At 35.4% G+C, this 22470-nt stretch overlaps 2 protein-coding genes and 1 pseudogene across 2 annotated transcripts; all 3 read right to left on the minus strand.

Moving 5' to 3' along the window:
* Window positions 1-5195: 5195 nt before the first annotated feature.
* LOC136070843 (heat shock cognate 70 kDa protein-like) lies at window positions 5196-8191 on the minus strand (annotated as a pseudogene).
* A 2634-nt stretch (window positions 8192-10825) lies between these two features.
* On the minus strand, window positions 10826-13848 carry LOC112020958 (heat shock cognate 70 kDa protein). The gene is made up of 2 exons (XM_024053530.2): window positions 13513-13848; window positions 10826-12618 (listed from the first exon to the last, which is right to left on the minus strand). Exons 1-2 carry the CDS (start codon window positions 13724-13726, stop codon window positions 10976-10978), a joined length of 1857 nt encoding a protein of 618 aa, XP_023909298.2. The 5' UTR covers window positions 13727-13848; the 3' UTR covers window positions 10826-10975.
* Window positions 13849-18052: 4204 nt separating this feature from the next.
* On the minus strand, window positions 18053-22423 carry LOC112020956 (heat shock cognate 70 kDa protein 2). Its single transcript, XM_024053528.2, has 2 exons — window positions 22204-22423; window positions 18053-20379 (listed from the first exon to the last, which is right to left on the minus strand). Exons 1-2 carry the CDS (start codon window positions 22421-22423, stop codon window positions 18053-18055), a joined length of 2547 nt encoding a protein of 848 aa, XP_023909296.2.
* Window positions 22424-22470: the final 47 nt, after the last annotated feature.

Consider the following 22470-nt stretch of genomic DNA (forward strand, 5'->3'; position numbering starts at 1 on the left):
AATTTTTTACTCATAAAAAAAAAAAAAAAAAAAAAAAAAAGAAACTCCCTTACTCAAAATTTGTGAATTAAAGATAATCACTTGTTATTTTAAATTATTTAATAATTAAATTTCTAGTTTTAATTAAAATTCGGTGTAGATATATATATATATATATGTCTACTTACTTTAATAATTATTATTTTTATAGAAAACATGAGTGAAATCAACAGGAGTGTAGAACTCCTTAAAAAAAAAAAAAAAAACAAAAGTATAGAACTCCTGTTCAAGTATTCCAATTGCTAAAGTGAGTTTGGTTTCTTCATCAAAAAGAGGACAAAAAAGAAAAAGAAAAAAAGGTTGAGTCGGTTTCGTTTTCGATTCGGATTCGAATTAATACAAAAAAAAAGCCAATTACAGCCTGACTCGCACCGACTCCTGCCACAATATATATTTCTTGTTCTTTCTTTCAATCGTGTAAACGCTTGAATCAAATTCTTGTAAGAGCACAGAACATGGGCAAGCGCAAGAGCAAGGGCAAAGAAAAAGTTGTAAGAAGCGAAAAACAATGTTCAAGTCTTACCATAGACAGTGAAAACTGGATCACCAACCAAGAACAAACCGATGTTTTCCCAAAATTCTCAGAGGAAATCTTATTGGAAGTACTCTCTCACCTGCCAGCAAAAGACGTATGCAACATCAGGAGTGTGTCAAAAGGCATCAACAACTTGACAAGAAGGCCAGACTTCGCAGCCAAACACTTCCGTAATTGCAAAACTAATTTCGCGGGGTTCTTCCACCAAAGTTTTGGAATGAATTGGGAATGGTGGCACAACGAGAGTGGTCAATGTTACGCTGACATTAATTTTATTCCCATAAAACCTGAAGCTGATCGTTTTGTGAATTCTTTGTTCAGTTTCTTAAAGAGTGATTGCCTCGATGTGGTCGAGGTTGTTGATTCTTGCAATGGTTTATTACTTTGCTGCATTTACACTGGGATCTGCAAATACTACGGGATGACAATGTTCAAAACAACATGGTTCGTTTGTAATCCTTTTGACCAAGAAACATGTCATTCTTCCTTATACCAAACGATCTACCCTGGTCTATTATGGGTTACTCGCAGACACAACCAACTTTGGTTATCTTCAATTTAAAATAGTTCGTATTTTTAATTCGAAAGACGATGACTATTGTTCCAAGTTGTCTGTTTTTTCATCAGAAACGGGTGAGTGGAAGGAATTGGAGGAGAGACTTCCACCTTTATGCCACTATTCGGTGATGGGTTTGAAGCTTGTATGCAATGGCAGTCTATTTTGGGATTGTCTCGAAGGTCACATTCTTGTATTTCACTTGAACAAGAAAAGTAAATCACAGAATTGCTACGAGTTGATTGAGGCTCCTCGTGCTCCGCTAGGAAGGTCACTCTGGAAATCCAATGACAAACTTTTCTGCTATTGCAATGGATTTAATGATGACTTTCTTGTTTGGTCTCTCTCTATCAGTGACGAGGAGGAACTTGAGTCGAAGGTTGAAGGTTGCAAGGAGTTTGAGATGTCGACAGAAGATGTCAGCAACAGAGTTGCTAATTCGTTGACTAATATAAGGGTGTAAAAACCACGCGTTAAGTTTAATGTAATAGGTTTCAACCCTGAATCCAATATGATTTATGCGTGGAAAACAGGTTTTATTATAAGATATGAGTTTACAGAAAGGAATTTAAAGACCTACAGTGTTGCATGTAACTGTTTACCAAGTCGTATTTTACCATATGTGCATAACTTTGCGCCAATTCAGATTGCCAATATGAAAGAAGAGGAAGGCTATGTTGATGTGAAGAAAAACAAGGAAAAAAGAAAAGGCAAACATGTTGCCCCACGTTCTCAAAGAACCAAGTGATCTGTTGGTTTACAATGGACTTTCCATGAGCGATTGCGCTAATTTGTCTATTGTTTTGTATTCCTGCAACTATTTTCTTTTGTTTTGACTGTTCTGGTTTTATTTTATTGCACTTTTTTGGTTAGGTTATCATATTGATTTCTCCAAAAATAAGAGTGCCAAATTTATTAAAGATAATATTATGTCATGTTAAAAACATCTCTTTTTCTCTCAGTTATTTAATTACTCAAGTCCTCGACTATATCATAATCTAGCTGTCCCTCCAATATTTAGCATTTTAACATATAAAGTTGGGAAAAGTCTGTTACAATGTAACTGTGTTTTCACGAACTGAAATTGTGAGTTTAACTCATGATTTTAGTTCATGAAAACAGTATACACATAGTGTGTGCAACACCTTGTTTTTAATAGACATCCCCCTAGCTATATAAGTTTATTGATTATGAGCCAAGGAAATGAGGATGTTTCATTATTGATTTGGAATGTAGCGTTCCCTGGATCATGCGTGCAATCAGATGGACGCATTTTTAACATTATTCAAGCCACCGTACATGTGAGGCTAACCCTTCAATGCTCATCAATTTTTACTCTATATTTGCATTTTGGATTCAGTATTTGCATAATGAAGTTCCTAGTCCCTACATTGATTCCTCTGTCTTTCAAGAGAAAAGTTGCATATTTTAATTCCACAAAATAGTACGTGAAGAATTATCGTTAGAGGGACAAGTTGCTTTGATCAACTCATATAATTTAATTTTGATGACCAAGTAGTAATATCCAAGAGGAATGGTAAAGGAAAATGTGGGGAGAGGTAATTTAATAGGTTGCCTTTAACAGCTTCTTGTATGGTATGGCAGGACAAGACATACAAGACAAACTAATATCCTCACTTAGGCTTTAAGAAAAATCCCAAGGCCTAGTGTTGGTAATGGTATTCTCGGATTGACTCAGGAGCTGATAGTTGTGTCTGTCTACCTCCTTTGCTTCTCTTCACAACCCAAATGAAAATTATTTAGGGTCTATTATTTTATGTCAATTCCATCACAAAATTAAAAAATTTACCGAATACAAGCTTACCTTTTATCTTGAGCTCGAACAATTTGTTCCCTTTTATCCTGTGTAACTTACTATTGGATGGTTTATACATATACTCTTTAAACTCCAAACAAATTGACAGGATTTTTTTATGTTGCATAAGAGTTCTGGACATTCACTAACTGCTTGTCCGCAAAATAAATTGTGCTCATGTCCATCACCATATATAACAGTTCAATTCTCGGAATGGCATATTAGTTTGATATCATACCCGAGTTTCATTTACATTGATACCTTAAAACTTCAATGGCACAATTCTAAACTAAAACAGGATAATTCCAAAACAGGGCTAGACAGATTCATGCTCGTCCTCATCAATTGATATAAAATGGCAAAATCAGAAATTAGAAATCATATTATCATAATTTCCAACAAAGTCCAAATTACTAGCAAATAGTAGAATTAAAGATTTGGGAAAATAAAGTCATAATATGTTGTATTGTTGTGATTGTTGTGACAAGAGAGGTGCTGCTCAAATTTATTGCTGGTGTCTACAAAATCTTCGCAATGATGGGATTGCAGATACTCTCAAGCGTTTCCAGTTGTTAGAGATATATATTAGTCATATTAGTCCAATGTAATAGGCCCAAGCCCATTCCTGCTTGTACTAGTAGTCTAGGGTTTAGTCGCCTATATATACTCATGTTAAGGTTCATTATAACACAGGTTATTGTACTTCACTCTCATACAATAAAGATGTAGCCCTTAAGGGATTCCTTCGTGGATGTAGGCCGTCAAGGCTGAACCACGTAACCCTTGTGTTCTTGATGTTCCTATTCTATGCTTCCTCTTCCGCATCCACTCTAGCATACACAACATGGTATAACACATTGCGTTTGATAATATTGTCCATTTAACATGGTATCAAAGCTAATATTCAACATGGTATCAAAGCCAAACTTCGTTCTTGGCATCAAACAAACATCTCTAGCAAGCAAAGAATATTCTCACGTGCACACCACCATCAAAAGTCACACATGCTTGTTTGCTGGATCTAGACTCCACGGCATCTTGCAGCCACCATGGCTCAGTGCTGTGTCCAAAATCCACAAACTCAAGCAAAGCCTTGACTTAACTTTTCAGATCTGTGCAAATCCATGCCTCGCCTGATGAAACCAATACCACAGACGTGCTCCATGACCTCCCGTGACAAAAACCCAGAAACACGGCCACCAACGGCAGCCTCACGCGCCACCACGTGCCTCCATTGTAGCTCATGCGCCGCCTCGGATTCCTCAGGAGCAGATCCTTCTCCGGCAACATGCGCCACCATGACGGCCTCGTAGCTCGGCGATCTGCCAAACCCTGAAGTCCGAGCATCAATCTCCGTCGCACGCGCTCTCACACGCCTTCCGGAGTTCTCCACGCGCCGGTGGAATAACCTCACGTGCCACATGCGCCTGAAGTCTAATGCTGACGTCATCTGATGACGTCATCTTGCCACGTCAGCACCACGCAAGCTGTTGCCACATCAGCCCTAGTCTACGTCAGCACCACGTCATCAGGATGAGTTAGCGGCTTTGCAGCCCGATCCGTGACCCGACCCGAAAAACCCGAAACCGACCTGGTCCATGTATCCGTTGACTTTGACCCTGATATGTTGACTTTGACTTTATTTGACTTTGACTTTTTGTTTTGACCTTTGACCGAAAGTCAAAATTTTCGAAAGGGCCTATCCTGCTCAGTTTTTCGCGTAGATTCCAATTTTGGACTCTGTTTCTTCATTTGAAACTCTAAAATTGGTCAATTGGCACATTCTTCATTGTGGTTTCTTCAAAGGCATTCTTCAAAACATCTCCAAGTCATCTTCTCATGCTTATCCAACCTCAAGCCTTCATCAAGCTTCCACCTTGAGTTTGAGGGAAGGTGTTAAAGATATATATTAGTCATATTAGCCCAACGTAATAGGTCCAAGCCCATTCCTGCTTGTACTAGTAGTCTAGGGTTTAGTCGCCTATATATACTCATGTTAAGGTTCATTATAACACAAGTTATTGTACTTCACTCTCATACAATAAAGATGTAGCCCTTAAGGGATTCCTCCGTGGATGTAGGCCGTCAAGGCTGAACCACGTAACCCTTGTGTTCTTGATGTTCCTATTCTATGCTTCCTCTTCCGCATCCACTCTAGCATACATAACATGGTATAACACATTGCGTTTGATAATATTGTCCATTTGACATGGTATCAGAGCTAATATTCAACACCAGCTTGTCCTCATACTCTTCTGAATCCATGATCTGGAGGCCATCTAACCACTCAATCACCTGTTCAATAGCTTCTTCCATCTTTTACTTACTTGCAGGGGCAAGCTTTGCACTAATCTTCTTATCATTGATAGTTTTCCTTAGGTTGTAGGCATAGTCTTCCAAAGCTACCATAGCCTTAACATTCTCCTTGTATTCCTCATCTTCTACCTTGTATATCTCTGCGTCCTGGACCATCCTCTCAATCTCTTCACTAGACAACCTTGCCTTGTCATTGGAGATAGTCATCTTCCTCCCAACACCAGACGTCATCTCCTCTGCAGAAACAGTTAAGATACCATTGGCATCAATATCAAAACAAACTTTTATCTTAGGATCACACCTTGGTGCTTCAAGAATGTCAGAAAGTTCAAATTCCCCCAAGAAGTTATTGTCCATAGTTCTTGCTCTTTCACCCTCGTAAACTGTGAGCAATATAGAAGTTTGGTTGTCAGAGAAGGTGGTGAAGAAACCCTCCTTCCTGGTGGGAATGGCAGTATTCCTAGGAATCAAAATAGACATCTGTGATCCACGAATTGCTACACCAAGGGACAGTGGGGTGACATCAAAGAGAATGATGTCTTTAAGTTTCTCATTTCTCATACCAGTCAAGATTCCAGCTTGAACAGCTGCCCCATAAGCTACAGCCTCATCCAAATTAATGCTCTTGCAAAGCTCTTTCCCATCAAAGAAGTCTTGTGACAACTGCTGCACCTTGGGAATTCTGGAAGAACCACCTATAACAACAACATCATGGACCCAATTCTTGTCCACCTTAGCATCAATTAAACACTTCTCCACAAGCTCTATACACTTCCTGAACAAATCAATATTGAGATCCACAAATTTAGCACGGGTAATATTTGAGAAGAAATCAATGCCATTACATAAAGAATCAACTTCAATGGTAGTCTCAATTGTAGAAGAAAGAATCCTCTTTGCTTTCTCACAAGCAGTTCTCAACCTCCTAAGAGCTCTTGAAGTCCCACTAATATTGACCTTGTGCTCCTTAAATTTTTCAACGAAGTGCTTTACCATTCTGTTATCAAAGTCTTCACCTCCGAGGTGTGTCTCTAGCAACGGCTTTCACTTCAAAGACGTCATTCCTAATGGTAAGTAGTGAGACATCAGCAGTACCACCACCTAAATCAAAAATCAATACATTTCTCTTCATAATGCTGCTTGACTTGTCAAGACCATAAGCAATGGCTGCAGCGGTTGGTTCATTAATTATTTGTAGAACATTAAGGCCTGCAATGCCACCAGCATCCTTTGTGGCCTTACGCTGGGAGTCATTGAAGTAGGCAGGGACAGTAACAACTGCATTTTTCGCAATTGTGCCCAGGTAGGCTTCAGCCATCTCACGCATCTTTTTTAGGACCATAGATGAGATTTCCTCCGCAGAGAAGTGCTTTTCTTCGCCCTTATAGGTGACAACAATCATAGGCTTATCACCAGGACCTTTAACAACCTTGAATGGCCAAAGGTTGATATCCCTCTGAACCAAGGGATCACTGAATCTCTTTCCAATCAACCGCTTTGCATTTGCAATATGGTATCCTTTTAAGAAACAAATACCTCAAATGAAAAGAAGGAAAAACTACTAGCTAAAAAAGACACTTTCGTACATGAATCCTTTGTAGTAAAATTTGTAATATCTTTGACATGTGCCACCAATTGCATTCATTTCCACCAATCAATCAAATGGTAGGAGATTTAATGCTGTTAAACCAATTAATCACTTTGCATCTAGATATTTACAATTACTAAAGCAAAAAGAATTCATAATTGATGCATATGGAAAAAAACTATTAGTTCTTTTAATAGTTTTTACTATTAATGTCCTGAATTCTTATCTGATGTTGAACTCTCAATTAATGCAGACATTATCATAAATGAGTGCTACTAAACATTTTTAAGGTGACTTAAGTGGTGAAAATTATATTTCAGACCCTATAGTTTAAAGGTGTAATGAATTAAACTCTTTAATTTAAAAAATAACAAATTTAAATCTAAGGATTCAAAATGAAAAGTTTAAAAAAGTAACAAATTAAACCTCAACCAATTTAAGTGAAATAGCATTGTGCTTGGGGAGTAAATATTTGTTGATGCTTTAATCCATTACTTGTTGAAACCCTATGGTTTAATTTAGAATTTAATTTGTTGTTATTTATAACTTTATAGTTTAATTTTTTTAACTTTTGAAATTATAAGATTTATTTTGTTTAGCAACTTTCAAGAAAAAAAAATGTTAAGGCACCCTAAATTATAAATTTAAAATGTTTTTCTTTTCTTCCTTTAGTTTTCTGCTGTGAAGTGTGAACTATCTAAAATGAAAATGCACAATAATTTTGTAAAAAAAATAAATAAATAAATAAAAAACAAGAAAAATCATGAAAATAAGTTTCCTTTTCTCTAAGAGAGTATATCATACACGCGAGCAATAAAAATCAAAGTAGTTGGTGGATGAGAATAAAGATTTAAGAACATAAAGCTTTTAACAGTGATCACATACAGTCCGAGACAAAGTAACAGCAAGTCAGCAACAACAACGTCTACAATCCTCTTTCCACAGTCGACCAAATATATAATTTCCATTCCTCAAACTAGTTACCAAATAATATGTCCACATAAAAGAAAGTACACAGGCACAGACACGCAATATCTTTAGTATATGAATTGATGTTGGTAAGTGAAATTGTGAAAACCAAGTTATGAAAAACATTTTTGAAGATTACCAAAGACACAGTTGGTTGGGTTCCTGGCAACTTGGTTTATCGCAGCATCACCAACCAAGCGTTCGGCAGGAGTAAAAGCAACATAGGAGGGCGTGGTCCTGTTACCCTGATCATTCACTATTATCTCTACTCGTTCATGTTGCCACACTGCCACGCACGAGTACGTTGTACCCAGATCGATCCCAATTGCCGGTCCCTCTCCTTGGTCGTTGGCCATTGTTGTCTGGAAGGAGGAGTTCAACGGCTTAAGTACAACAAAATGAAGTAGCTAGATGAACGAAGACTAAGGCACTTTATGTACTGAAAGGTTAAAGACGGTATCCTTATATGCTCCTAATGGGGAGCTTTTAGTGAACCAAAACAATGTATTTGAAAGAAGACTATGAGACACTTAGCCATTGAAAGGTTGTTTCAATACTTGTTCCTTTTTAATGATTCCAATTTGTCTCTTTCTGTTCCCAAAAATGTTTCATTTAGTGGCTCCTACTTTCTAGAGATGATGCAATGCTTCGTGAAACTCTGTAACCATACCTGCTCTTAGTATTCATTGGGAATTTTTTTGATTTCTAATAGCTTATTTGCATAATGTGATAGAAAAAGCTAAAAGTTGACTTTTTTTCAAAAAGTATAAAGTTAAATTATTTGAAATAAAGTTGAGACAAAAAATAGTATGACTCGCAAAGAATAGATAATTTAATTAATAAGCTAGGTTTTTAATTTGTAGTTAAACATACACTTAGCCAAAAAACTCTAGAACTATATTATTCAAATGGATATATAATTAATATAATGTAATTACACATCCAAGTGTGAGGTATCCCATGGAGAAATATTATACCTTCAATTTAGTTCTACTTTTTTGTGTGGCTAATTATATAATACCTATTGTTGGGGAGATAACACTTTGAGAAGAGTTCAATTAAGTAGTTAGTGTAATATATAGAGATACTATTTGTCACTCAATCTTGTTATTAATATCTCATATATGAATACACTACTCACACTTGAATATTCCATATTGAAGATAAATTAGAGTTGAAACTTTAAGGCTGAACTAGAGTTGAAACTTTAAGGCTGCAAGGAGTTTGAGTCTTTGAGATGTTGACAGAAGATGTTAGTCAAACACTTGATAGTTTGTTGATTATAAGCGGCCAAAAACATGGGTTGTGTTTAATATAATAGGTTTCAAGCTTGAATCCACTGTGATTTATTTTATTTTATTTTATTTTTGTTGCTGAATGAAAAAGTTATTGCTCAGCCCAAACAGGGGAAAAGAAAAAGAATTGGGCCTGACCTCATTTCTATCCAAGGCTTGCACTAGGGTTATCTTTGAGTCAGTTTGGGTTGGTTTTAGACTAAACCTGGACCTCCAATAGGAGACTCGCCTCTGACCTCCAATAACCATAGGTCAAGTCAAATTGGGCTCTAATGGATGACGATTAGATTTAGTAGAAATCAATGAAGGAGGAAAGGTGAGGTGAGTTGCCGGATTTGGTCGAATATGTTCAAGATCTCACCAAATCTAATTGAGATCTCATCGGATTTGAGACTGAGACAGAGACAAAGAGGGTGAACAGTGGTTTTCGGCAAGCTATATGTTCTTCTGTCGACTATGTGTAAAGAAGTATTAAAAAAAATTGCATGTGAATAGTAATGGTGTATATAGACTGATTTGGGTGATTTTTAGAGTTGTATGTCCCAAATTTACCTCATATGCTATTATACATTGACTGAAATAAGTGCTTTAAGAGGCTATCAAAGTCCTTAAGTTGTAGTTCCCAGTTCTGCAGCAGGTGCATCAGCTGCCACACTGGTGCAGCTCAGGCTGCAACACAGTGCAGCAGACAGTGCACCAAGGCAGCACCAGCATGTAGCAGGTGCATCAGCTGCTACACTGATGAAGCTCAGGCTGCAACACAGTGCAGCAGATAGTGCACCAGGGCAGCGTCAATGTGTGCCAGATCAAGCAAGACATTTTGATGATGTCAGAGCAGGTGCCAAAGCAACAAGTATGAAGATTGAAGAGTTGAGTGATTGTTTAGTAACTGAATCTAGTGTTGCACAGTTGAAGAGAATCAAGAATTGCACAGACACACCTAAATGACAGAATAGGGATGTAGCATAGTTGGAGTTGTGTTGTAAGCTACTTGTAGTTCTGTATATAACTAAAGGTAGGCTAGTGACTCACGTGTGGTTGTTAGTTATGTATGTTGGAGTGTGTTCCAACAGATATCATGTGTTTTTGTACTAGATGATTTTCCAAAGTCTTGATTTTAATACAACAAGTATTCCCTTCTCAAAAAAAAAAAAGAAAAAAAAAAGAGTCACGTGCTCTGTTTTTGGCTCTGAGTATATTTATATGTACAGATCAATTCTATCAATAACAGAATTCTGATTTTAATTACAAATTCAGTTTCTCATAGAGGCCGAACCAGTAAAGCAATTAATAAACGCAAAGCTTGTGTCAAAATCAGTTTAAAGCAAGCCTTGTCGAAATTGGAGTTTAATGAAATCCACATTTATTTTTGTGTTGTTTCTGCAAGATTTAGGAAGATTTTACACTTTTTGTGTTTTGTTGGGCCTGATTTTACTCACTGAACAAGGCTTAAAATTTTTTGTTGTTTTATTTTACTTCAATTGAGCTTTTCTCGGTAGTACTTCTCTACTTTACCCAGTTTCATTTTATTTTTACCTGTTCACACTTCACACCTTTCAAATTCGATTGTGTAGCTGTATACTGAAACAGAATTCAACGACACCAAACTATGGGTTGAAGGCCTGAACCTAAATCCTTATCAGTGGACACGTCTTCAAAATTTATAACCGTTGCCTGCAAATGACAAATAACCAACAAGAAAACGCTAGAATGCAAAAAAAAAAAATTTAGTCAAAGACAAAATAGTAACACTAATAAGTGGTAACATTGTTCGAACCATTATATTGGTTGAAACGATAAGGTGTTACGACGGACTATAATAACTATCATCATTTGGTTGAAAGGGTCTGGCTCAAATTTATTATTGTTTTCCATAACTCCTGATGGGATTGCAAATGCTCTCCAGCCTTTTTAGCTTGTCATCATACAGTTCTGAATCCACGAGCTGGAGGTCATCTAACCATTGAATGGCCTGTCCCACAGCATCTTTAATAATTTTCTTAGCTGCAGGGGCAAGCTTGGCACCAATCTTCTCATCATTGATAGTATTCCTCATGTTGTAGGCATAGTTCTCCAAAGCTGCCTTAGCCTTCACCTTCTTCCTGTGTTCATCATCTTCGACCTTGTAAATCTCTGCATCCTTGACCATCCTGTCAATCTCTTCACTGGACAGTCTTGCCTCATCATTGGTGATAGTGATATTCCTCATCACACCAGTAGTCATCTCCTTAGCTGAAACATTCAAGATACCATTACTGTCAATGTTAAAACAAACTTTTGCGTTGGCAACACCCCTGGGTGCTGGAGGAATGCCAGGAAGATAAAATTGTCCCAACAAGTTGTTATCGCAAGTTTTTGCTCTTTCACCCTCGTAAACAGAGAAAAGCATAGAAGTTTGGTTGTCAACGTCAGTGGAGAAGATGCTTTCCTTCTCGGTGGGAGTGGCAGTATTCCTTGGAATCACAACAGACATCTCAGCTCCAAAAACCTCTACACCAAGGGACAGAGGGGTGACATCTAAGAGCACAATGTCTTGAAGTTTCTCATTTTTCATACCAGTCAAGATTGCGGCTTGAACAGCTGCTCCATAAGCTACAGACTCATCTGGATTAATGCTCTTGCAAAGCTCCTTCCCATCAAAGAAGTCTTGCAACAACTGCTGCACCTTGGGAATTCGGGAAGAACCACCGGAAAGAACAACAACATGGACGCAGCTCTTATCCATCTTAGCATCACTCAAGCACTTCTCCACAATATCAATACACTTCCTGAACAAATCCATGTTGAGTTCCGCAAATTTGGCACGGGTAATAGTTGAAAAGAAATCAATACCATTATATAAAGAATCGACTTCAATGTTAGTCTCAATTGCACAAGAGAGGATCCTTTTGGCTTTCTCACAAGCAGTTCTTAACCTCCGTAGAGCTCTGGAGTTCACACCAATGTCCACCTTGTGCTGCCTCTTAAATATTTCAACAAAGTGATTTACCATTCTGTTATCAAAGTCCTCACCTCCAAGGTGAGTGTCTCCAGCTACGGCCTTCACTTCAAAGACACCTTTCTCAATGGTAAGTAGTGAGACATCTGCAGTACCACCACCCAAATCAAAAATTAACACATTTCTCTTGCCAATACTGTCTGCAATCTTGTCTAGACCATAAGCAATGGCTGCAGCAGTTGGTTCATTGATTATATGCAGGACATTCATGCCTGCAATGCCTCCAGCATCCTTTGTAGCCTTACGCTGGGAGTCATTGAAGTAGGCAGGGACAGTAACAACTGCATTCTTCACAGTTGTACCCAGGTAGGCTTCAGCTGTCTCACGCATCTTTTTTAGGACCATAGATGAGATTTCCTCTGCACCAAAGTGCTTCTCTTCGCCCTTATAATTGACCACGATCATAGGCTTATCACCAGAACTTTCAATGACCTTGAATGGCCAAAGTTTGATATCGCTCTGAACCAAGGGATCAGAGAATCTCCTACCAATCAACCGCTTTGCATCTGCAATGTAATACCCTATTAAGAAATAGATACCTCTAATAGCAGAGAGAAACTGTCACGACAATGGAGCACAAGGAGAAGAAAGATTACATATTGATTTTTTTTTTCTTACAAATATATTTTTTATTCGCGAATTTAAGGAATAGAAGAGGACATTTTGTAGCCCATGAGCCTAATAAGACGATATAAAAAGAGGGGAAAAAAATAAAAAATAAAAATATGGCACATGAAGCATCTGTTGACAACATTGTAATCTCAAGTAAAAATCTTAATTTTGATTAGAGCTGATAATACAAGTTTGAAATTTATATACAGAACTTTAATTAAAATCTTGAAAATTACAATTACTAAAGCAAAGAATTCATAATTGATTCGGAAATGGAAATAAGTTCTTAGTTTTTAATTTTCTGTTGAAGTTGTGGATTCTTATCCTCCGACATAGAACCCTGAATAGATGACGTTATGATATATGAATTCTATTAAACATTCTTAAAGTAATTTAAATGGTGAGTAATAAGAATTTAAGATCAAAATTAAACAGTGATTACATTGGCCCAATTGGCAAGTGGTAACTCAACTGACACCTCTGTTTATAACGGAAATGTATAGAGTTCAAATCCCCTTTCTTAATGGATTCTCTCGGATGTAATAGAATCTACAGTTAATTTGAGGTAAAAAAAAAATCTTTGTATTTTTTTTTTTAACTTTTTAATTTTTTTGATTAAAAGAAAAAAGTTAGAAACACTATCTTTTTCTCTTGACTTAATCACAATTTAATAAAAATAAAAATGAATATATTTGGAATTATTATTCAAGGCCATTAATGGGAGAAGAAAAGTAAGTGCTTTAGAATAACATTAGCCAAAAAAAAAACAAAAAAACTTTGAAGATTACCGAAGACAGAGTTGGTGGGGTTCCTGGCGACCTGGTTCTTGGCGGCATCACCTACTAAGCGCTCTCGAGGAGTGAAAGCAACGTAAGAGGGAGTGGTCCTGTTACCTTGATCATTCACTATGATCTCTACTCTTTCATTTTGCCACACTGCCACACATGAATACGTTGTACCCAGATCAATCCCTATAGCCGGACCCTCTCCTTTGTTCGACATGGTCGTCGGGAACGAGAAGACCAAACACTTTTGTAAACTGAAACTAAGGTAGATAAAAGTAGTATGAGGCACTTCAGAGCTGAAAGTATACCTTTAGCAAAGCAAAACGAAACAGAAGAAAGAAGTGACTTTTATTTTTTTGACAAGCTATAAAACTTAACCTCGAAGTTTACTTACAGGGAGGAAAAGTAATGGGTCCTACACACATATCTCAGTGATGTGTTATTTCTTTACTTTTTATTTTGAAATCAGGTTTGGAAAGAGTTTGAAGAAGTTGAAAAATTTTCAATATATAGAGTCAAAACTGAGAGTAAATTTAATTAAATTTTAAATTGAAATATAATTTTATGTAATGTTTTTTATTTAATTTTTAAATTTATGTGTCAAATGAATTATTAGGTGTAAAAATCAAAGAGTCTTAATTCAATTAAATTCTATATTGATTTTTAATTGAAGTTTAATTTTGCGCTATGTGTTCCATCTAATTTTTTAATTTTTATGACAAGTAAATTATTTGATATAAAAAATGAAGAGTCTAGATCCAATTAGGGGAGTTTGGTTTGCTGTGATGTTACATTGCATTGCATTATGGTAATATTGCATTAATGTAATCTTAATATAAGAATAAAACATTACGTTATTTAGGAAGATTATGAAATTAAGATGATGTAATATATTTTGTAATTTTAGATTATGATAATATTAGAAAAAAATAAAATAAACAAAAAACTTTAATATCACATTATCGTAATGTGTATCAAATTAAGGGCACGCTATCACAAGAATTACAACTTACACATTTTTTAAGTCATGAATTTCTAAAATCTATATATAATAATAGGTGAAGCAGAGAGAGTGTGAAATTAAATTCTAAATTAGAACTCTAATTGTGTGCCACGTGTACACACTAAATTAGAATTCTAATTTTGTGCCATGTGTCTAAAATCTGAAATTGAAGTTAAATTTTGAATTATGAGGCTAAATGTATGTGGACTCATTCTCATTAAAATCACTTCTATGTATCGGGTCAAGTGAGTTACTGTACTAATTAAGTTTTTTCTTGATTTTGCAGTCAAATGTGAAAACCAAAGAGATTAATATTGGTGATAAGAATTTGGTTTGGGTACATTGCATAATTTCCAAAAAGACAAATGTATGTAGGGTCATTCTCATTAAAACAACTTCTATGTATCAGGTCAAGTGAGTTACTGTACTAATTAAGTTTTTTCTTGATTTTGCAGTTAAACGTGAAAACCAAAGAGATTAATATCGGTGATAAGAACTTGGTTTGGATATATTGCATAATTTTCAAAAAGATAGCAAAGCCAGAGTTTGCATCTTTGTTATAAATTGCTTAAAAAGTTTACATCTTTACATTTGCATTGAGTTTCGGATTAAAGTGCTTTTTTCTTGGTTCTGACACTGAGTTTTGTCTACTATTCACTTACAAAGTTTGCATCTTTACAATTGTTATAAATTGCTAATATGTGATTAGATGCACATTATACCTAAAATTCACTATCCTTATATTTGGCTTTTTGTTTAGGTTTGACACCTATAACAATGAAGAAAGCACTGCTGTGGACCGATGGATGATACTTTTTGCAGGCTACAAAGGAACTTAGCGATTAATGGAATCTCACACGAATTGGAAAGGACCCGGCTGTAGATGTCTGGATGGCAGATGTGAGTCACTATATTTTTAAAATTTTTAGTGAAGGTAAAGGTTATGAACAATGTAAATTTTCCGGAGAGAGATTTATTATTCTATATTTACGCAAGTTTGGTCACCTTCTTGGAGTGGATCACTCCACCCTTCTTTCTACTAGAATTTTTTATTCAAATTGTTACAATTTAATTTGAAATTTTATTTGAATTTTCCTATTGTTGTTACTATCATATATTATCATTCCAATTGTTCAATTAGAATTTAAAATTGGAGTCCAGTTTTACTATACACATGTACAATCTAATTATTTTTAATTTTGCTGTCATGTGTAGAAGCCAATGAGATGAAATTATTAACACATTAAACACTCATACTTTGGGAATCGGTAGTACCAATCTAAATCCATAGGACCTGCTTCGTGATAATACAATTATGAAGGATATATAAAAAAAGCACAAACCCATCTCTTTATAAAAAGAGATTGGTGAGAATTTCTTTTATCAGTCATAGAACTTCAAAGATTTTTTCTTCACACAAATGCCTATCATGTTACAAAATGACCCATCGTAAAACTACAAAATGAGTACAATTCTAAGGGTTTTTTTTTTAATTAAAAATTTTTTAAGCTACGAAAATTTCAGTCACCAATAGAGATTGAAGATTTAAAAGCGTAAATGGATCTTGTTAGGTTCTAAGGTCTTAGGATTTTATGTATTTAGAACTCTAATTTGTAATGTTGGCAAACCATGATCAAAACATTGTATTAAGTCTTATTTAGTCTTGTTCACAGTTGGTTTAATATTGTACAGTTGGAATCGAGTGGCTGCAGAAGTACTTGGGACTCTCGGCCTGGCTCGATCGATCGAAGAATAGACTCGATCGATCGAAATTCGCACAGGTTAAATTTTCTGCAGAATTTCCAACTCAGCCCTACTTCATTAAACGTTTAGGGTTTTATGTTTTTACCCTAGGTATATAAATAAAACCCTAGCCACGTTTTTGAAGGTTGTCCATATTGTATTGTTGCTCATACATTGCTGTTTTGTGTGAATCTCGTGTGAGATCTTTGAGGAGCTTTCCTTTACACAAAACTTAGGGTTTTCATGGTGGAGATTATTTCAACATCTTGAAGATCATTACTGTTGCAACATACATACTAGTATGTAATAGTTTCTCATACTCTCTCTCTCTCTCTCTCTCTCTCTCTCTCTCTCTCTCTATATATATATATATATATATAATTATGATTGTTTTTAAATGTATCCGTACATATGTACAAAGTTACACACTACTTTCTATGAATATTAGAGCATTTAAGTGTCAGACGTTCTAAATAAATACTATTTTGACATATTAAAAAATTATTTTATCTATTTTAACATACTTTTTTACAATACATTTTGCATCACATATTTTTTTCCTTTTATCATTTTATTTAAGTATTCTTTTTTTTTTTTAGTTCTTTTTTATGCTTTCTTTTTTGTTGTTTCCAAAGTTTAGACTGAGGAGAGAGAATGTTTGAATATTATTAATTAATCCCCAAATTCCCAGCGGTCATCAAGAGAGAGAAAATTTTGAATAAAAAAGTAACTAAATATTTATACAGTATTTATCCATACAATGCTATTATTAGAATGCTACTGTAGCAAATACCAAAGAAATTTGGCATTTAACATATCTTATGAAGGTGATTTTTTGTGTTTGGTGTAAAATTTAGAATTTAGCGCACTTGATACTGGTGCTAGTACATAGCAAATAACATTGTGTTAAAAAATGTATAGAGAAAAAAAAAAAAAAAATCTACGTTTAAACATAAAAATTTGAAGAATAATATAAATTTCTAATGTAACAATGCATAACTGATTTAAGTTGTAATGGTTTTTGTTAGGTATTTGTGATTTCACTTTAAATTCATATATTAATAAGATTTAAATTTGAGATATTATATAAATAAATAAAAATAATAGAAGAGGATTTTATTATCAATAAAAAAAATAAGTTATTAAGATGAGGACTCCTCTACTGGCTACAAGTCCTTTGAGATCACTTGGAAGATTTTGTATTGTGCAAGAAAGAGAAATGGAGAAATGGATCCCCTTGTCAAATTTTTTAAGAGGAACCAATGAAACTTACTACCAAACCATTGAGGTGGATAGAGTACAAAGTAGTTGAGACATATTCCAAAATCAGGTTATCCAACTTCAACACCATTTCGCCTGTTTCCGTTTAGAAGACATGTAATTGAGACATACCATATAAGTTTTAAAAAATCCATAGTTTTTCACATGACTAGTCTGATATATATTTTCAATTTGATTTTTAAAGTTACAAATATAGTGCTAAACTATGTTTGTTTAAACTAATTAAAGCACACACTTAAAATAAATAAATAAATAAAGCAGCCCAATACTAAAGTAGTTTTATTTTTTAAACAATAATATACTGAAACAGAATTCAACGACACCAAAGCTACGGGCCGAAGGCCTGAAGCTAAATCCTTATCAGTGAACATGTTTTCAAAATTCTCAACAATTTCCTAACAAAGACCAAATAACTAAAAAGAAAACGCTAGAACGAACACAAACGTAGTAAAAAATAAAAAAGATACGACGGTACTGCTGCGGACTCTAAAGAATATCATCTTTTTTGGTGCTGCCTCAAATACTGATGGGTTTGCAAACGCTCTGGAGCCATTTTAGCTTGTCTTCATACAGTTCTGAATCCTGGAGCTGGTGCAGGAAGCCACCTGACCACTGAATCACCTGTTCAATAGCATCTTTAATCTTTTTCTTACTTGCAGGGTCAATCTTGGCACCAATCTTCTCATCATTGATGATATTCCTCATCTTGTACGCATAGTTCTCCAATGCTGCCTTAGCGTTAACCTTCTTTCTGTGTTTATCATCCTTAGCCTTGTACATCTCTGCATCCTTGACCCTCCTGTTAATCATTTCACTGGACAGTCTTGACTTATATTTAGTGATAGTGATCTTCCTCATCGAACCATTGGTAGTCTCCTTGGCAGAAACACTCAAGATACCATTAGCATCAATATCAAAGCAAACTTTTGCATTAGCTACACCCCTGGGTGCTGGAGGAATTCCATGAAGTACAAATTCCCCCAAGAAGGTGTTATCCCTATTTCTTGCTCTCTCACCCTCGTAAACTGAGATTATCATAGAAGTTTGGTTGTCACATATAGTGGTGATATTTCTCTCCCTTTTGGCAGGAAAGGAAGAATTCCTTGGAATCAAAACAAACATATCTTTTGTATGACGAACTGATATGCCAAGAGATAAAGGGGTGACATCTAAGAGCACGATATCTTGAAGTTTCTCATTACCTATACCAGTCAAGATAGCAGCTTGAACAGCAGCTCCATAAGCCACAGCCTCATCTGGATTAATGCTCTTACAAAGAGCCTTCCCATTGAAGAAGTCCTGCAACAATTGCTGCACCTTAGGAATTCTGGAAGAACCACCCGAAACAACAACATCATGGACGCAACTCTTGTTCATCTTAATATTCCTCATCTTGTACGCATAGTTCTCCAATGCTGCCTTAGCGTTAACCTTCTTTCTGTGTTTATCATCCTTAGCCTTGTACATCTCTGCATCCTTGACCCTCCTGTTAATCATTTCACTGGACAGTCTTGACTTATATTTAGTGATAGTGATCTTCCTCATCGAACCATTGGTAGTCTCCTTGGCAGAAACACTCAAGATACCATTAGCATCAATATCAAAGCAAACTTTTGCATTAGCTACACCCCTGGGTGCTGGAGGAATTCCATGAAGTACAAATTCCCCCAAGAAGGTGTTATCCCTATTTCTTGCTCTCTCGCCCTCGTAAACTGAGATTATCATAGAAGTTTGGTTGTCACATATAGTGGTGATATTTCTCTCCTTTTTGGCAGGAAAGGAAGAATTCCTTGGAATCAAAACAAACATATCTTTTGTATGACGAACTGATATGCCAAGAGATAAAGGGGTGACATCTAAGAGCACGATATCTTGAAGTTTCTCATTACCTATACCAGTCAAGATAGCAGCTTGAACAGCAGCTCCATAAGCCACAGCCTCATCTGGATTAATGCTCTTACAAAGAGCCTTCCCATTGAAGAAGTCCTGCAACAATTGCTGCACCTTAGGAATTCTGGAAGAACCACCCGAAACAACAACATCATGGACGCAACTCTTGTTCATCTTTGCGTCAGTCAGGCACTTCTCCACAATATCAATACACTTCTTGAACAAATCCATATTGAGTTCCTCAAATTTGGCACGGGTGATAGTTGAAGAGAAATCAATACCTTTATGCAAAGAATCGACTTCAATGTTTGTCTCAATTGCGGAAGAAAGAAGCCTCTTTGCCTTCTCACAAGCAGTTCTTAGCCTCCTAAGAGCTTTGGAGTTATCACTAATGTCCACCTTGTGCTGCCTCTTAAATATTTCAATAAAGTGCTTTACCATTCTGTTAGCAAAGTCCTCACCTCCAAGGTGAGTGTCTCCAGCGACAGCCTTCACTTTGAAGACACAATTCTCAATAGTAAGTAGTGAGACATCAGTAGTACCACCACCCAAATCAAAAATCAACACATTTCTTTTGCCAATGTTGCCTGCCATCTTTTCTATACCATATGCAATGGCTGCGGCAGTTGGTTCATTGATTATACGTAGGAAATTGAGGCCTGCAGTGCCTCCAGCATCCTTTGTTGCCTTATACTGAGAGTCATTGAAGTAAGCAGGGACAGTAACAACCGCATTCTTCACAGTTGTACCCAGGTATGCTTCGGCCATCTCTTTCATCTTTTTCAGGATCATAGATGAGATTTCCTCAGCAGCAAAATGCTTCTCTTTGCCCTTGTAGTTGACCACAATCATAGGCTTATCACTAGGACCTTTAATGACCTTAAATGGCCAAAGGTTGATATCGCTTTGAACCAAGGGATCAGAGAATCTCCTACCAATCAACCTCTTTGCATCTGCAAAACAATGCCCTCTAAAGAATTACTTCAAATAGAAATGATATAAAAAAGAAAAAAGAAAAAAAAAAGGACAACAAGAAGCAGAAAATAAATATTGATATTTTGTTGACAAGTATATTTAATTCGTGAATTAGAGGAATACCATAGGGAATTGAGATCTTCTAGAGTTCCTAGGGTACTCTACTGTATAGAGTTCTATTAATTTAACCATTCATTTATAATAAAAGGTTCAGATTTTCTATATCATTAATCCACTAACAAATCCCCTAAAATAATGGTTTAAAAAATAACTACTCATAAATGATAATTATTGCCTTACCTCTTTTACCTAAATCAGGTCTCTAAGAAATCGTGAAGTCATCTTTTCCTTTCCCTCTTCATTTTTCAATTTTTCCACAAATCTTTTTGGTTTTTAATTTCAAAGTATAGGTTCGACTGAAATGAGACATAGAAAAATCATATTTTATGATCCTAAGTGCCAATCATGTACTAATAAAATTAATAGAAGACTAAAAAAATTGGAATGAAAACCTAGGTGTCTGCCATTCATATACTCCCTACATCTTACTTTTTTTGTCCTCTATTTTATTTTGAGATGTCCCAAAATATTTTCTTGTTTTTAAAAATAAAAGTCATTAATTTACTAATGTTCCTATTATATCTCTATTAATTTACTAATTCAATTTTTTGATAAATTTTTTTAAGAGTAGTTTTAGAAACTTGTACATTTTTAAAAGGTAGACAAGACAACAAATGATATTGCCTTAAAAAGTTTGACTTTTCAAACAGGACAAAAAAAGTAAGATGGAGATATATATATGCTTTTTGGTCTATGTGCATAATAATCAATTTTCTAAATAAGCAAATTTCTTTTGCATTTAATGCTGCAATGTCATAGCCACTATTCGCATTTAAGGTAATAACTATAATTTATGAGCAGTTATTTTTTAAAATCATTATTTTTGTAGATTTGTTAGTGGATTAATAATATGACAAAATCTAGACCATTTATTGTAAATGAAAGGTTCAGATTAAAAGAACTCTACATGGTAGAATACTCTAAGAACTCTAGAGATCTCAATCCCATACAATAGGAAATTTTGTAGCTGATATCATAAAACTAATTAAATAGTATAAAGAGGGAGAAAAAAAATCAATAATTGGCTCATGAAGATGCTCTTGATAAAATTGTGATTTCACGTTAAAATAGTTAAATTTGATTAGAGCCGATATTACAAAGCTGAAAATTTTAAACGGACACTTGATAATTACACTCACTAAAGCGAAAAGAGTTCACAATTGATGCATTTAATAGAAAAAGTTATGATTCTCAGAAAAAAAGAAAAAAAGTTATGAGTTCGTTACATGATTTTTACCATTGAAACTATGAACGCTATTAACACTATTAAAGTGATTCAACAAGTGGAGAATTTTTTTTTTTTTAGTGAACTATGGGGAAACATCATCTTTAAATTTATTTTTATATTTTTCTTTAAAGGAATATATCATACACGAGCATTAAAAATCAAAGTAGATGGATTGTGTGTTTGGTGAATGAGAATTTAGAACATAAAACTTTATATGTGATCACATACAGTCCGAAATAAGCAGCAAAACAACAACCACTATACTCTTTCTAACCGCAATAACCAAAATAATAATCCATGTAAAAGCAAGAGCCAAGAAGACAGGCTTAGACAAAAGCAATATTATATATTAATATATAATATGACCTCCAAAATATACATCGATCTTGGTGAGTAAAATCAAATTTTTGAGGGAAAAAGAAAAAAAAAAGAAAAGGAGTTGTTTGAAGATTACCGTAGACAGAGTTGGAGGGGTTACAAGCAGCCTGGTTCATGGCGGCATCACCAACCAAGCGTTGGGCAGGAGTGAAAGCAACATAGGAGGGAGTAGTCCTGTTTCCCTGATCATTCACTATTATCTCTACTCTTTCATTTTGCCACACTGCCACACACGAGTACGTCGTTCCCAGATCGATCCCTATTGCCGGACCCTCTCCTTGGTTCGACTTTGACATTATCTTGCGGAAACATGAGTTCAAAGACTCCATTTTTTTTAGATTAC

Source organism: Quercus suber, unplaced genomic scaffold (assembly GCF_002906115.3).
Source record: "Quercus suber isolate HL8 unplaced genomic scaffold, Cork oak 2.0 scaffold_264, whole genome shotgun sequence".
Taxonomy (NCBI): Eukaryota; Viridiplantae; Streptophyta; class Magnoliopsida; order Fagales; family Fagaceae; genus Quercus; species Quercus suber.